This window comes from Tursiops truncatus, chromosome 4, assembly GCF_011762595.2.
Source record: "Tursiops truncatus isolate mTurTru1 chromosome 4, mTurTru1.mat.Y, whole genome shotgun sequence".
Classification (NCBI taxonomy): Eukaryota; Metazoa; Chordata; class Mammalia; order Artiodactyla; family Delphinidae; genus Tursiops; species Tursiops truncatus.
In genome coordinates this window covers 99,064,810-99,081,157 of record NC_047037.1, presented here as the reverse complement: position 1 = coordinate 99,081,157, position 16,348 = coordinate 99,064,810, and the positions used below count along the sequence as shown (strand labels likewise).

At 34.2% G+C, this 16,348-nt stretch overlaps 1 protein-coding gene across 1 annotated transcript in view; it reads left to right on the top strand.

The window, feature by feature from the left end:
• Positions 1–16,348, top strand: part of EPHA6 (EPH receptor A6) — an 868,762-nt gene that overhangs the window by 352,678 nt on the left and 499,736 nt on the right. The window contains exon 4 of the mRNA XM_019922241.2: positions 1,866–2,021. Within this exon, the coding sequence (XP_019777800.1) occupies positions 1,866–2,021 (156 nt within the window). The remainder of the gene's footprint in view (positions 1–1,865; positions 2,022–16,348) is intronic.

Sequence of the window (16,348 nt, the reverse complement as noted above, 5' to 3'; positions counted from 1 at the left end):
GCAATATAAAAAGGGGAATCGGGGAAGGCTTTATTAATATGGTAATGTTTGAATAAAGACCTGATGTAAGGGAGGGAGAAAACTATACAGACAGCTGGATAAGAGCAAGTACTAAAGGCCCAATGGCAGGAGAATGCTTTGGATGCCCAAGATTCTGAAGGAGGCCACTGTGGCTGGAGCAGACTGCTTGATACAAAAAAAGAGGTAGAAGATGCAAAGCAGGGTCACAGGGAATGGATGGGGAGCAAAATCATGCAATGCGTGGTAGGCAATTAATAGGGCAGTTGGCTTTACTCTAGGAGAGAGGAAAGCCATTGGAAGGCCCAGAGCCCAGTGATAAAATGATCTGATGTATTTTCTAAGATCACTGCCTGCTGAGTTGAGAATAGACAGTAGAAGGGCAAAGCCTTAACAGAGGGAGTTTGAGAGGGAAGCAGCTTTATCTGATGTGGTTGGAACTGTAGGCAGGGTGAAGCCATGGGTGAACTGTAGGCAAACCATGGGTAAACTTGTAATCCAAGGTAAATATTTTAAACTTTAATGTAAAGATGATGAGAAGTCATCAAAGATTTTTATACAAGGAGATGTAATGAACAGATTTCTGTGTTCAAAACTGCACTATCCAATACGGTAGCCACTAGCCAGCCACATGAGGTTATTGCATGCTTGAAATGTGGCTAGTTTTAATTGGAATGTGCTCTAAATATAAAATATGTATCAGATTTCAAATACTTTTTTTCCTTCCTGAATATATAAGCAGAAGCCTTACTCATAGATTCATTATTGTTAAATTAAGATTCTTGTTTATTTTTACACAGAACATTTTGTGAAAATGTGTTGAGTTAAAATACATAGCTTGTTAAAATATTTTTTAACATAATATTTGTCACTGGAAAATTACACTTCTTTTATTTTGTATAACAGTTTTAATTTAGAAAGTGGCCAGCAGTCATTTCTTTGAGACTAGAAACAATTAAACCCCCCACCATTCAGGACCCTGGATGTGTAGCTTATCGTAGGATCCTTTTTTGTAGGACTTCCATTCCTATGAAAATGTTCAGTGAAAATGACAGCATGGATTTAAGTGAATAGAAAATGAGGTTCAGTGAAACATTTGACAGCATAACTTTAGTCACTTACATTTCATTTTCATTGTTTTGTGAAAATTTAGTCATTAGCCTACAGTTTTCATGATTTTTGTCATATGTGCATAACAAATATACCTTATTTACTTGATATTTTGTCTACCCACTTTTAAAATTAAATTTTTAAATGAATTTATTTCAATATAATAAATAGAAAATTGTTTGCCACAGAAAAATAAAAAATGATCTTGATAAAAATGAAGCAGTGTTATCAAACTATAGCTATGTCCTGCTACAATCTGAGTCTAAGGCCAGCTCTCATTTTGTTCAAAAAATATTTAGCATGTAAGGAAGATGTTAAAGATATACCCACACTACCCTGGGACTTTCTCCTTAAATACTCAGAAGAGCTGAGGGAGAAATGGAATGGAAATCAATTTTAAAGGGTATGATTCAATGTTATTTAATGCCATCTCCCAGAGCTACACAATTGTCTCCCTTAATGTGGGCATTCCCATACATTGGTAAGCACTGTTATTTTGCATATTTTTGTTTCAAGTATGCCTTTTAAAAGTAGCAACCTCAGCTAAAATATGAAGTCCCCATTGGGTAACTTATTTTGAATTACTAATTTCATTCATTAATATTAGCATGTATTGACTTTTCTGTGTATGTGTGAACTGAACTCTGCCATCCAAAGTGTGTATAAGTTAAAATATGTTGTACACATACAAATAAAATAAGCGATAATAAAAAATATTGTTTTTCCTATGTTCGCAGCTTGCAGACCAGGATTCTATAAAGCATTTGCTGGCAACACAAAGTGTTCTAAATGTCCTCCACACAGTTTAACCTACATGGAAGCAACTTCTGTCTGTCAGTGTGAAAAGGGTTACTTTCGAGCTGAACAAGACCCACCTTCCATGGCATGTACCAGTAAGTCTGTCCATTTTTCATTTGAAAATCCTGTTTCCAACCCTTTTGGTCTTTTTATTCTAAATTAAAACCAAAAAAAAGTGACTATGCAAAATCCTATGCCATCTAGGCTATTTGTCTTTGATAATAGTCAAGGAAAAAGTTTCTCTGTCTTTCTTAGCATAATTGCTTTTCAGCTGCTTGCAAAGAATGTATTTATTCCTCAAAAATCACATTGATCACTGACATGCATATACCAACCTTGATTTGGAGGCCCTGCAGATTTTTCCTAGGCATAATCTGTCCTTAGGAGGTTAAAGCAGTTTAAGGCTTTTTGAGGCTCTATAAGCAAAACTTCTGTTTTTTGTTTCAACCCTTGAACTTTTGAAGGCACATCAGTTTAGGACCATCAAGTTTGCTGTGTGTGGGAGCTTCAGTATGGAACTTTGAAAGTCATTGTGCTATCGTTATATAAAAAAGTTCGAGTTTTCCTTGACATTTGTCTTTAAAGGAAGATATTTTTGACTTTGTCCACACTTCACCTCTCACTTTCTAATTTTGGGGTTGGAACCAATAGAATATTAAATCTAAATGGGAAGGTCATTTTAATGCATGCACCAAGAATTTTAAATTATTTGTATTCTCCTATTATTAAAGTATCATAAATTATCTGTACACTATAAAAATTAAAGTGAATATATTAATGCATTGCTAAGGTATGCAAAAGTAAAGTGTCACCTCTTAGTTATAAAAGTCTTGTTAAATACATCAATAAGATACAGTGAAAATTTGCCTTCTTGTTGATGATTTGGTGCCAAAATGTTGCTTATCTTATGTAATTCCATACTGGCAAAAATGGATAGAAAATTATGTAATGCCACATATTCCTTAGAGACAGGGGAGGTGTTCCATTTATTTTAACTGATGCAGTTTATAGATTTGTGTACACTACTACAGACTTATAAAATGTAAAATATTTATAGAATACATTTAATAAAAATACAACACATTCATTAGTAGATGTAATTTTTGCTTTCTGACTCTTAAGTGCTGAGTGACTACTTTCTTCAAAAAATTGTAGCCTGAGAAATTGCTACCTGGATATTATTTTTTTCTAGTAATGTATTCTAAGTTTATAAGTAGGAAAAGCAAAATTCTAAATATAATTTCTCACCTAATTGTGGAAATAGTTTTGAACAGGAAAAGATTTCTATTACTATTTATATGTAATCCTTTTTGCATAATTGCTGTATATTATTATATTATATTGTGGACAACATGCTCCAGCTTAGGTAGATGGTAGTGTTTCCAATGGCTACAGTTGTGCCAGGCAAGAATCCCTGAAAACCTACATCAGAAACTAAATGGACTTCCGAGGAGAGTGATAGAGAAGAATCTGCTCTTTTTATTTTCTTAGAAGGCCATAAATAGACGATTGACAAAATGAAGGAATAAATTGTTTCCCATCAATATAACCCTTCAATGAGGTGACAGAGTAGGTAGTTGGGGAGATTTAGTTCTTTGGAGTGAGAAACTATTAAGGAAATAAATATGGGATATAATAAGGTCTATGAACCTCAGTCATTGTTGAATCTGATATGTGTACTTATTAGCTTAACATTTTATGTTTCTCGGATTTTCTCTCTTTAAAAAAAACTTTTTTATGCTTGGTATTGTAAGTTATGTTTGCAATTATGCTAGCCTGCTTTAACTGTGCCAAGTGGAAGCAGAGAGGTTTAATTCTGGTCATCGCTGAGCAGAGCTTTAGACAGGGAACAGCATGCTGTATTGCCATAGAGATTAAAAGAGAGAACTCCAAAGGAAGGTGAAAACTTTTGTCAGATCTCCCCTCATCCAGCCACAGGAAAATCCCCTCTCAAGGCTTCTCTCTGCTACTTCCTTGAGGACTTCTTTTCCTTGTTTTAGCAAAAACTTAGCATGGTGTGCTAGTAAGTTCACCATCTTTTAGAGTCAAATTATCTGAGTGTAAACCTTGGCTTTGGTACTTACTAGCTATGTAGCCTTGGGCAAATTATTTAACCCTTTAACCTCTGTTGCACCATTCTTAGTGTTAATAACAGTACCTACCTCATTCTGTTGTTATTTATAATGATTAAATAAGTTAGTATTTGAAAAGTGCTAAGAAGAATACCTGGCACATAGCAGCTGCTATATAATTGGTTGATACAGAAAGCTCTTCTCTCACAATTCATTTTGAAATAATATTTGATAAATTAGTATTCAAGCTGTTAAATACTTTATGTTGATAGTATTATGCTGGGCTCACAGCTTCCATCATCTACATTCCTACAAATTGAAAGAAATAACGTGCTGAATTTGTAAGACCTTTTCACAAAATATATTAAGTCCTCTACCTCTATGCATATCTAAGTAAAGTTTTTTGAATTATACTCTGACTAGGTGAGAGACCCTAGCAATTATTATAATATATGCAGAAAAAGCAAGGACCAGAAACACCAAAGCATCATACTTCCTAAAAATTGAAAGATTAGATTGTTAGGGAAGAAAAACCAGGAAAATGGCAAGCCAAGAGGTCATTGAACAGTTAGAGTTAAGAGGACCAAGGTAACTTCATCAAGATACAGAACTTTTGAGGCCAAGGATCAAATAAGCAGTCAACCTTTTCATTTTTCATTAACCATAAACAATAGCCAAATTCTAATAGATTTTTAATAGATGGAAGTTCCCTTAACTTCTAGATCATGTGTCTCTGAATAAGCCATTCTTTATCACCTTTATTCCAATAATATATTATCTAAAGGTCAGAATTTGTGTCAGGTAGACAGTCACATCACTTTCTGCTGTTTTTGACTTAGCATTTGAAGCTATGCTTTCAGAGAATCTTCCAGGCATTTAAAAGGAAGCTTTTTTTTTAAACTTGGTATCAGGGGCAGGGAGATTTTGAATGTTTAGGTTTAGGAGAAAATGGAGGACCAAAATATTGAAAATGACTAAGACATTTGGCTAGTAAATGACCTAGTAGGGAAAGAGCTCCTAGATAGGTATTGTATGTAATCATATGAGTGATTTGATTCTAGGACCTCAAGAGATCTTTCCCTGCTCCTTAGCACTGTCATCAAAACAACAGCAACCCTTAAGTTTCTGGTACAACAAAGCATGTGACTTCACCATTAAGAGTTTTATAATTTCTTTGCATTTTCACTGTAGAGATAGGTGTTTTTTTAAATTTCATAATCTTGAGACATATAATATACATGATATAATCACATAAATATTTTCATTAAGATTTTATTTTTAGAGCAGTTTTAGGTTAAGAACAAAATTAAGAGAAAGTATAGAAATTTCCCATATACCTCCCTCCTCCCAACCCAGACATGCATAGCCTTCCCATTATCAACATCCTCCACCAGAATTGTACATTATATTTGATGAACCTGTATTAACACATCATAGTCACCCAAAGTCTATAGTTTACACTAGGGTTCACTATTGGTGTTGTACATTCTTTGGGTTTGGACAAATGTGTCATGACATGTATCAATCATAATAGTATCATACACAGGATTTTCAGTGTCCTAAAATCCTCTGGGCCTATATTCTTCCTTTCCTCCTACCAACTCACGGTAACCACTTATTTTTGTGCTGTATCCATATATATATATATGTTATATAATTTGAATCATATAGTAGAAGATTTCAGATTGGCTTCTTTCCCTTAGTAATATGCAGTTAGGATTCTTCCATGTCTTTTCAAGGCTGGATAGCTCATCTATTTTTAGTGCTGAATAATATTTCATTGTCTGGATATACCACAGTTTGTTTATCCTTTTACCTATTAAAGGACAGCTTGATTATTTTCCAGTTTCAGCAATTATGAATAAACTGCTATAAACATGCATGTGCAGGTTTTTGGATGGATGTAAGTTTTCAACTCCTTTGAGTAAATACCTAGGAGTGTGATTGCTGAATCATATGGTAAGAATATGTTTAATTCTGTAAGAAACCACCAAACCGTACTATTCTGCATTCCTACAGTGAATGAGAGTTCCTGTTGCTACACATCCTCGTCAGCATTTAATGTTATCAGTGTTCTGGATTTTGGTTGTTTCTAATAGGTGTGTAGTGGTACATCATTGTTGTTTCAATTTGCATTTTCTTGATGGCACGATGCGGGGCATCTTTTCATATGCTTTTCATATGCTTATTTGCCATCAGTATATCTTCTTTGATGAGGTGTACACATAAAGATTTTTAGTTGTTTCAAATGGCTACGGTTTAAAAAAAAGATGTCTCATAATCAAAGCTAATCCCTGAAATATTGGCTGTGGAGGGGTGATCAAATCCTTCCATCTATTGGGTTGGGCTATTATTGTTAACTTCCTCTTTTGATTTTTTGTTTCCACTATTCCTTCCTCACCACCTATAAGTGTACTCAAACTTCTATCATTAAATAATGTTCCCAGTCCAATAGTCTTTCTCCCAAAACAAGTACCTTGAAAAAGCAGTCTTCATCAGCTATGGCTACTTCTTCACACACTTTTAATTTACTTTTTACTCTACTACATTCAGATTTTTGCTCTTCACTCTCCTGCAATCATGTTTTTCTTTGTGTGAACTGTGTGAGAAAATAAACTGTTTAAGAAAAATTCACCAATGATCTTATTTGCCGTATTGTGTTAGAAACATTTTTGTCTTGTTATTCATGACATTTAACTCTGTTGATCTCTTCCTTTTTCTTGAAACTATTTGTTCTCTTTTATTCTGAGACTTTGCAATCTCCCCTTTACCCACTTAATTTTCTGAACATCATGTTTGTTACCATGGATAATTTCTCTTCTTTTGCTCACCTGTTAAATACTAATTTTTCTCATGCTTCTTTCTTAGCTTTCTTGTCTCATCACATGTTCTTAATCTCATGGCTTCAACTAGCAACTGTAAATAGATGATGCCTATATTTTTATCCATATCCCAATCTCCTCTCTTAAGGTCCAAAGTCACCTAGCCAACTCATTACGGGATCTGACAACCTGTGTGTCCCACAGAAACCTGCCCACATCTCAAATCTTGTATCATACCATACTCTCCTTGGTTACTAAACTGATGAACTTCCATGATGCTGTACTTGTTCTCATCCTTAATGCCAGCAGTTTCCTCTACTTGAAGTGCTCTCCCTTTAGGTCCTCTTATGGTTGTTTTCTTTTTGGCAGTCAGGCTCAAGTGTCAATTCTTAGGACAGGCATTTCCTGATCACCTGTTCAAAAATAGAATCCCTCCCAGTTACTCTTTTTTGTATCATATATTTTATTTTTTATACATTATGTCACTCTTTGAAAAGATCTGATTTATTTTTACACTCACTTCCTTGTTTATTGTCATTCTACCCATAGTAGATTACAAGGGGATCATGAATGTTCTTTCTTTACTGTGTCTCCAGCACTAATAATAGTACCTGGCAAATACTAGGCACAAAATAAATATTCAAAGAATGAATAAACTTATAATTTTAGCTCACCTACAAAAGTCAATTTTATTCCTTCCTACCTCAGCCTGCTCATCCATCCCAGCTTGTTTCCTTATCCTGGTGAATCCTCATCTACCCATGCATCCAAGCAAGAAAGCTTAGAATCATTACCCCTGTCCCTACCCTTGACGTGTCCAAGTAGTCACAAGACTTGACAGTTTTACTTCTTAGTATTCCTTCTGTCCATTCCTTCATATCAACTCCTGGTCCTTTCCTTTTTTGTTAAGGCCCTCAACTCTTTCTTGGGCTAATTTAATAATATTTTGGCAAGTCTCCTTCATTTAGTCTTCCATCCCTCCAAATATTCCAAACTATTAGAAAATATTATTTTTAAACGAAAACAAAACCTTGATCATATTACCACTTCTTCTGCATAACATCTTTCAAAGCCTAACACCTATTTGCCAAAATTGTAAGAGTCAATCCAAGAACATCCAAAGTCCAGCCCTGGCCTCTTTCTCCATCTCTAATTTTAACTATATTAGGATCTCTCAAACAGTCCTAATATCCAGTTATACCAGCAACATACTTGTAAGTTTGGATCGTCTTGATTTTTAAAACATTGTTTTAAAAATCAAAAATGAATGTTTTTAAAACATTCATTATGCTTCTCTTACATGAACTGCAAAGTATATTAAAGAAATTAAGAATAAGAAATTTAAAATGAAATGCTGAAGTGTTTTCTCTATTATCTTAATCTACTTCATAAACTCTTAATTTTATTTCTCAGGTGACTCATTAATGTATGTTCTGTGCTTTAAAGGATGAGCTGTGGAGGACACTCCACAATATCATCTCTTGGTCAATTAGCGCTGCCTCTGAGAGCAGTTCAGAGCACAGGAGACCCTGCTGCCTGCCAAGAAGTCTGTTATCAAAATAACTGTCTAAGGCTTTTCTAGGCCAGAAGGGAAAAATGCTCACTAAGGTTGGAGAAACAAAGGACTATAGGAGTTACTAAGAAAGTACTTGTCAAGCAAGAAAGGCAGAGAGCATGAAAGGACTGAGAGAAATGAAGTGAGGGTCTAATATACGGATGCATAAAAAGTTAGACAAATGTAATTCCACAGTCATCGCATTTTCACTTTGATGTTTCTCGTGTTTAAATCAATAGGAGGATTTTTTTTTAGTTACTGAACAGGTGCTGGAAGATTAACACATTCAACGAACATTTGTGCTGCCTACTTAGAAAAGTTCAAAACATAAAATGCAAATCATATATATGGGTAATTCCTTTGCACATCATTAAGGATTTCACTTTTCTTGGTCATCTAAATATGTAGTCAAGTACCTTGAGTAAAACAGTTTCTTCCAATTTCATTCCTAATACATAGGCAAATACCATGTCTTTTTATCTTTATATTTGGTATACAGTGACAGTGGTTGGAATGAAAGTGTAAAAGTTGAATTTATTTTTGCTCTAAGGTTAACATTGTAAAACATGGCTTCTTTATTTCTGGAATGATTGGCCATTTAAGAAAGTCATTATTCTCTCACTCTTACTTTGAATAGAACAAATATTGTGTTGAGATGCATCAGGAAAGGTGTTCTTCCCCGTTTCATCTGCCCTACTCAGGTCCTCCACTCTGGGTGGGTGTAGGATGCTCCTATACAGATACCCCTGCTCTACTTGCTATCTTTTCTTTTTTTGCCCCATCGCTTTCGTTTCACTTTCGCTTTCTCTTTCTCTTTCTCTTCCTCTTCCTCTCTCTCTCTCTCTCTCTCTCTCCCCTAAGCTTCTTGTGCATGGAAAAAAAACCATTCTGGTTCCTTGCTTTTCTGTCTCACAACTGAAAAAACAAAAGCGCAGCTGATTGCTTAGGTGACTGATTGTAAACACAAGGTAGCAGCCACAATTTTACAGAAGCCAGAATGGGAGATATTGCATAAATGGATTTATTACCTTTAACAGGCTGTGTTATACTCTAGACTTGTTCTCATTATAGAAAATAACTCTAAATATTTACTTTATGTATGGCAGTGGTATATTTTTTAAATTAAAATGATCCTTATATTATAGGATAGATACCTGTATGTAATGAATCCCAGTTTCCCTAATACAGATCACTGATGTAAGATGTCACTTGAGCTTCATGGAGTTTCCTAAACATAAATACTTTAATTTTTATTTCAGGCAAGGTTCTTTTACCAAATTACCTGGGAGAGGTTCCTCCATAGGAAGCGATATTAAGTGGTTATTCTGCTGATGCTGAAGAATTGAATTACCACTTGCTACCAGGGCAAATCTGTTCTTGGCATCTACAGTTGGAACTCAGAGAGAATTGTCCCATTTAATATCATCTACTTGTACACAACAGACCACTTACCATGTCTAATCCATAATTGGAAAAAGAACATTCATAATTATCCCTACAGTGCTATGCCTTTTGAGAAAGATTTATTAATTGGCTTTAATCTATTCATTTATTGCTTTGCTTTTCCCTCCCAAAATATGACAGTGCTTAGTCTCATCATATTTCTCTTATTTCTAATGAGTATTTAATTAAAAATAACTGACTCAGACACAGAAAGGGCTGTATGTAGGTGTGCAAGATTTTTTTCTTCGTGATATTTAGCAAAATTGGATGATTTTTTACTCAAAACACCCAAGCGCAGGCTGCTCATGATTTCATTTGTGTTTTAGTGTGCTTTTATTATGAATGTGGTTTTGCCATTTAACTCTTGACGTACAAAATTATAGCATATTTCTGTAGTTTTTAGAATTAGTTATTCTATGGGTTTATATTGAAGATTTTTTCTGCATCGATGAAAATAGTTGATAACTGTTTTTTTGACTTTTTCCAAGGTAAAATTATGTCCACGCTTTATGGCATAGAAATTTGGAGCCACAAATGCTTATTTTTCAAGTTTTGAGTGTCTATGGAACTGTATTTTGAGAAGCTTTTATTCCTTCCCAATGAGATATGGGTGGCTGTCCATTTTGCTATGGGTTTTTATTAGTTAATACCAGTTTTCATAATATAAACATCCCCTTCCACTTCTTACATGATTTTCAAGTCACATGGTTCTCTCTTGAATCAATAACACTGGATTCTTGCAAAGATTATAACCTTGAACTCTCTGCTCTCCAATATTTTTCAAAATTTGCACTATGTGACAAATAATTCTTGTCGGGTTGCACAAAACTATGCATTCTATTCATCTTAGTTAAAGCACATGCCACCTTTGGATCAAGCTAGACCAGAATAGACCGTATACAAGAATACATATATTTCAGTGCAATATGTACATTTGGTAAGCACCAGTCACCTTTTCTATAAAACGGGGATATAATTAACTACCTTACAGGTTTATTGTGATAATTGAATGAAATAAATCATGTGAAATATTAAGTACACTCCTTAGAACAAAAAAGTGCTAAAAAATTTTGGTTATATATTTTTGAATACATGCCTACAATGTATAAAAGGAGTCAGCTCTGCCTGAGGACAATGGGAAAGTGTCACAAAGGAGGTAAACACCTAAATCAGAACATGAAGGATGAGTAGGAATTTTCCACAGAGCAAAAAAAAGTAAGGGAACAGTATGTGCAAAGGCATTGAGATGCAGCAAAAGGGAGAAAGAGGGTAAGGGATGGGCCTAGTTATGAAGACAAATGTAGACGAGGTTGAGAGATTTAGATTTTATTCTGGAAGTGAATGGTATTTAGTCTATTAGATTTCTTTTTTTATTTTTGTTTCCTTTAACTATGAGTCTTAGAAATGAGGGAAAATGTAGCAAGAATTATCTAAGTCTTCATTCACGGTATTATGAAAACACTAATGGACAAGTCTTAATTTTAGACATCAATTTAGTTACTGAAGTAAGTACAATAATATTGAAATAGATGAGAATATGTAGAATTCAAAGGATTTGAAGTGCACATGTTTCTGTATCTTCAGCAGTATTTATCTTGAAGGTTTAATTTTAGTTACTCTTCCGTAAATATTTTTAAATGCTTTAAGGTAACATTATTAAAAGAAATCTGTTGTAGGAAGGCAATAAATTGCTCTCTAATTTGTGTGTTTTGAAAATTTGCATTTGACAGTACTCTCTAAGCAAAGCACTATAAAACATTTTCCTATTTATAGGATGAATACATTGTGACAGAAAATGTGATAGAAAAAAAAAATCTAAACATAAAAAGACCTAGGTATCATCATACCACTAATACATTTCATGACCTTGACATAATTACAAAACTTTCCTGGGCCTCATTTCTTTATCTGAATAAATTGATTTAGTTCCTTCCCTGTGGTGAGCTTGAAGCCCCAGTTTTGTGATTATTCATCATCCATTTCCAAATATACAAACATTTTATGAACAAAACATTGATAGAGCACATAGTGGTTTAGATATGAACACAAAATTTTGTTTACAGGGCTCCTATTGAATACCTTTTCCAAAGATTATACAGGAAGGATATTAGATTAATAAATAATATAGATAAAGTTAGATAAAGTTAGATAAAGATAGATAAAGTTAAAATTGATAATGCAAAGAATGAAATGACTTTTAGAGTTTTAAATTATGTCTATATGCAGATCTGACAACTGATATTTTTAGTACATTATTAAAGTTTGGAGATGTACTTTTTCATTTATTCATGTAATTTACTCTTTTGCAAAACATTTGCCTAAACATCTCTAGATGATTTTATATATATATATATATATTCTGATGTTCTCTTTGACATAGGTAAACATAGAACTATTTTTCTCTCATTTGTAAACTCAGATGTAAATAATATGCTTTTTCTTAGGAAACTGTACTATAAAGTCTTGGTAGTCATTAAATTAACGAACACATTTTTAAAAAATATTTATTTATTTGGCTCTGCTGAATCTTAGTTGTGGCTTGTGGGATCTAGTTCCCTGACCAGGGATCAAACCCGGGCCCACTGCATTGGGAGCGTGGAGTCTTAGCCACACGACCACCAGGGAAGTCCCCAACAAACACACTTAAATTATTGCCAGGTAGTAAGTTAAGAACTGGAAAATATAGTTTAATAAAGTTTAATAGGCAATAGCCTTTAATGATTTTCAGTTATTTGGATCAAATTTTCATCGTTCTTAAGGTTAAAAAATGCATCTGTAAGCCACAATTAGTTATAGAGTTAATGGGTGAATGAATAGTCACTCTTCAGTTAATATGAAAAAGACCACTGTTTATTTATGAGTTAATATATTTCTGTAATTATAAGCATAAAATGTGAAATCTACAGCAAAGTATGTAGTAACTGAAATGTGACCCCTAAGTTTGCTCTCCTTCAGTGTCAACCTTTATTTAAAGGGTGTTCTGCAGAATGCTAGTATTCCTTCATATGCTTCTTAGAAAATAATATTCCATGAATAAACGTTTGGGAAATGTTGGATTCAACAAAGTGAAGCAAATTGTGTTTCTTTTGTTTCAGCGTCAATCTTCCAGAGGAATCTTAATTTGAGCACTGAACTCATTTTTTTGGTGATATCTCATGGGACTAGAGATATTATGTATGATGTATTTTGGGAAATATAGTTCTGTTTAAAACATTTTCCATAAAGAAAAAATTTAAATTAAATTTAAAAAATTGGGGCTTCCCTGGTGGCGCAGTGGTTGGGAGTCCACCTGCCGATGCAGGGGACACGGGTTCGTGCCCCGGTCTGGGAAGATCCCACATGCCACGGAGTGGCTGGGCCCGTGAGCCATGGCCGCTGAGCCTGCGTGTCCGGAGCCTGTGCTCCGCAATGGGAGAGGCCACAACAGTGAGAGGCCCGCGTACCGAAAGAAAAAATAAAATAAAATAAATTGTAGCTCACCTGGCCTCTGCTACTCTGAGAGGAAGATGGGGACTGCATGGCCAGATGCTCTTCTGGGGAGGGACAGGACTGCACTGCCACAAGCTTCTCATAAGTTTACTATTAGAGCACTATTTCTTTATTCTTTAAATGTGTAAAGGGGAAATCCAAATTGAAGCCAAAAAAAAAAAAAAAAAAGAAGAAGATTGAAAGTGTGTTTTTTTAATAGAAATAAAGCTGTAGTTTTTATTTAAGTTTATTACATGATGGGCTAGAAAAACAGCTAGCTGCAAATTAGGATAATTGTCCTTTTCTTATGAGATTGGTTTGGAGGGTGTAGTGTGGAGATAGCTTTTTTCTATGTGAAGTACATGTTTCCTTTAAAGAAAAAAAAATCAACATAAGAAAATCCCTGAGAGTTTTCAGTACAGATGTCTCCAAAAGAGTTATTGCTGCCAAGATTTTTTTTCCTTGGGTGTCACATAATCTTTGTATAATTTATAAATGATAACAAAGCAGTCAGGCCACATTCATAAAAGCTTAGTGACACATAATTTAGTTGAATCTGAGGATTAGAATTAATTGTCTCTCTTTGTTCTAAGTTCTAAATCTTAGTAAATGATTCATGCATGTCATTACAGCTTAATATTTGCATGAAATCACAGTTTAGCTGGCATAATTTAACAGCAATTAAAAAGCTATTTAATTGTCATGCTAATTGGTCTGAGAGCCCTTGAGGGAGAAGGGTGTCTGCCGTTTTTATTTAAGTATCTCTAGGCGGACAGTCATATACTTGCAGACACCCATAACATAATTGATAACATTCTTCCTGTTCTTGGAAATGTAAGTGAATAATAATTCATGTTTTTCCATTATAAATAGAAGAAAAGAACAACAATATGAATATGTCATTCTGTAGGAAGACATTATTATGATAATGATAATGAATCTTTATCTCCTAGCCATGAGTCTAGGTTGGAGGTAAAGAACTATGCCTATCCCTGTGCTCTAGTTTTTAATCCCTTCCATATTTTCCTTTCTGAAGGTAGACGTTTCTTAACTCTCTGGAACATGAAATGTACATATAGGTGTCTGAGTCCTACCCATTAGGTTGCTGATATCAGGATCCAGCAAAATGAAAAAGGAAAATGTAACACTTCTTAATATCTCAAAGCCAATACACAATCATATAGATTTAGGAGTGATGTTATGCTACTCTAACAGTATATAACAGATCTTGCTACTGAGTCCTCTGTACTCATTTAGACCATTCCCCACACTGCAGCCAGAATGCTGTTTTTGAAACACATCACTTCTGTAGATAGAATCTGTTAGTTTCTTCCTGTTAAGTATAGAAACATATTCAGACTCATTCCAATGAGCCAGCAGTCTGGCATTATCCAACCCCTTCCTGTTCCTTAAAACTCACTTCTTGCTTCCTCCTTCCGCATTCTAGCCACAGTGATCTTCTGACAGTTCCATGACTATTTTAAAATCTTTTTTGACTAAAGAGCCACACATCTTCTACCTCTAATATTCTTCCCACCCCTCTGAACATCTTCCACATCACCTATATTAGGCCTTCTCAGAATGTTTCTCAGGTTATTTCAGCTCCTTTCCTTTTGATTTCTGTAACTGCACTTACTATAATTTGAATTTTATTCTTCTGTTTGTGTGTGTGTATTTGTGTTTATCTAGCCATTCAGCTAAAATGTTAATAACAAGAAAGCAGAAATAACTTTTATCACGTTCATGCTGTAAGCCCAAGATCTAGCAGAATATCTGGCACACATTGTAGTCACTAAAATATATATATATTTAATGAATGAATGACCATATCTTGAAATCCAAAAGAAGCTTATATCAAAAATTGTATTTCTTTCTATGGAGAGAATGTCACAGAGAATTCTTTCCCTCCTTCTAAGCAAATTTTCTTAATAGCAGCAATTTAAAGAACTGTTTAGATTTCTTAAAACTAAGCTTTTTAAAATGTGGCAGGAATGTTAATTAGTTATTTATACAATAAATTATTTTTCAAAATATCTGTCATAAGCACAGTCTCTTACAGAAAGGATTCTGTGGTATTTCACAACATAGTACATAGCACAGTGCCAGGCACCGAGTAGACCTTCAGTTAATATTTGTTCAGTGAATGATATGAAACTGAGGTTTGAAGGACTCGGATAAGTGTAAAAGATTATTGACACAATTTTAAGAAAAGGCTGGAATAGTTAAAGGATATAAATACTCTATGCAGTGTGATCCGTATGGAAAAATAATGAGAAAAAAGAGAGCAGATGCTCATCCACCATCCATGAGAAACATGGTTTGTGTACTCTTGATGACAAATAAGAGGATTGTGTGGGTCTCTTTATAAGCTTCTAAGGACACACTTACTTACGTTTAGTAAAGTTAATCTAAATAAAAGTCAGGTACCATTTCTTATGTATACCCCCTTTTATCCCTTCCGTATAATGCTTTTGTCCCATGAAATTGGCAGGACCTAGTAAAAGCCTTTATGCTGCCTCCAGTTTCCCTTCCTCTTCCCCTTCTTCCAAACTGTCTGTCCACCCTGAGTTTATGGCCATTTATTCTCAGCCTGTGAGAAAAAGATTCTTAGAGAGATTGTCCAGAAAAATGAATGGGAGTTTTACTTACACATCAAGCATAGTTTGAGGACTGAAAGACTGAACACAGCATGTTTTATATATGCATGTTACTATTTTTTCAAAATTTTAAAATGATGATGTAATTATTAAGATGTATTTAAAACCATCACATAATTTAAAATAATGTTTTGTTATATATTTTCAGTCAACAAATTTAAAAAGTATAATTACTATCTTTTGGAGATCTGTGGCTTTTGATATTAAATATTGAAATTCATATACCAAAAGTTAAGATATAGACCATCTTCACCGCTAAGACTCCACTCTTACTAGACTAACTCAGATATTTTTAACCATATTTCTTTATTGTTTCCATCAGAAGAAAGAGCTCAAACTAATATAAAAGACAAGCAAGTGTTTATTGATGACATTTTCAAGTTAGCACCATAATTCATTGTCCTA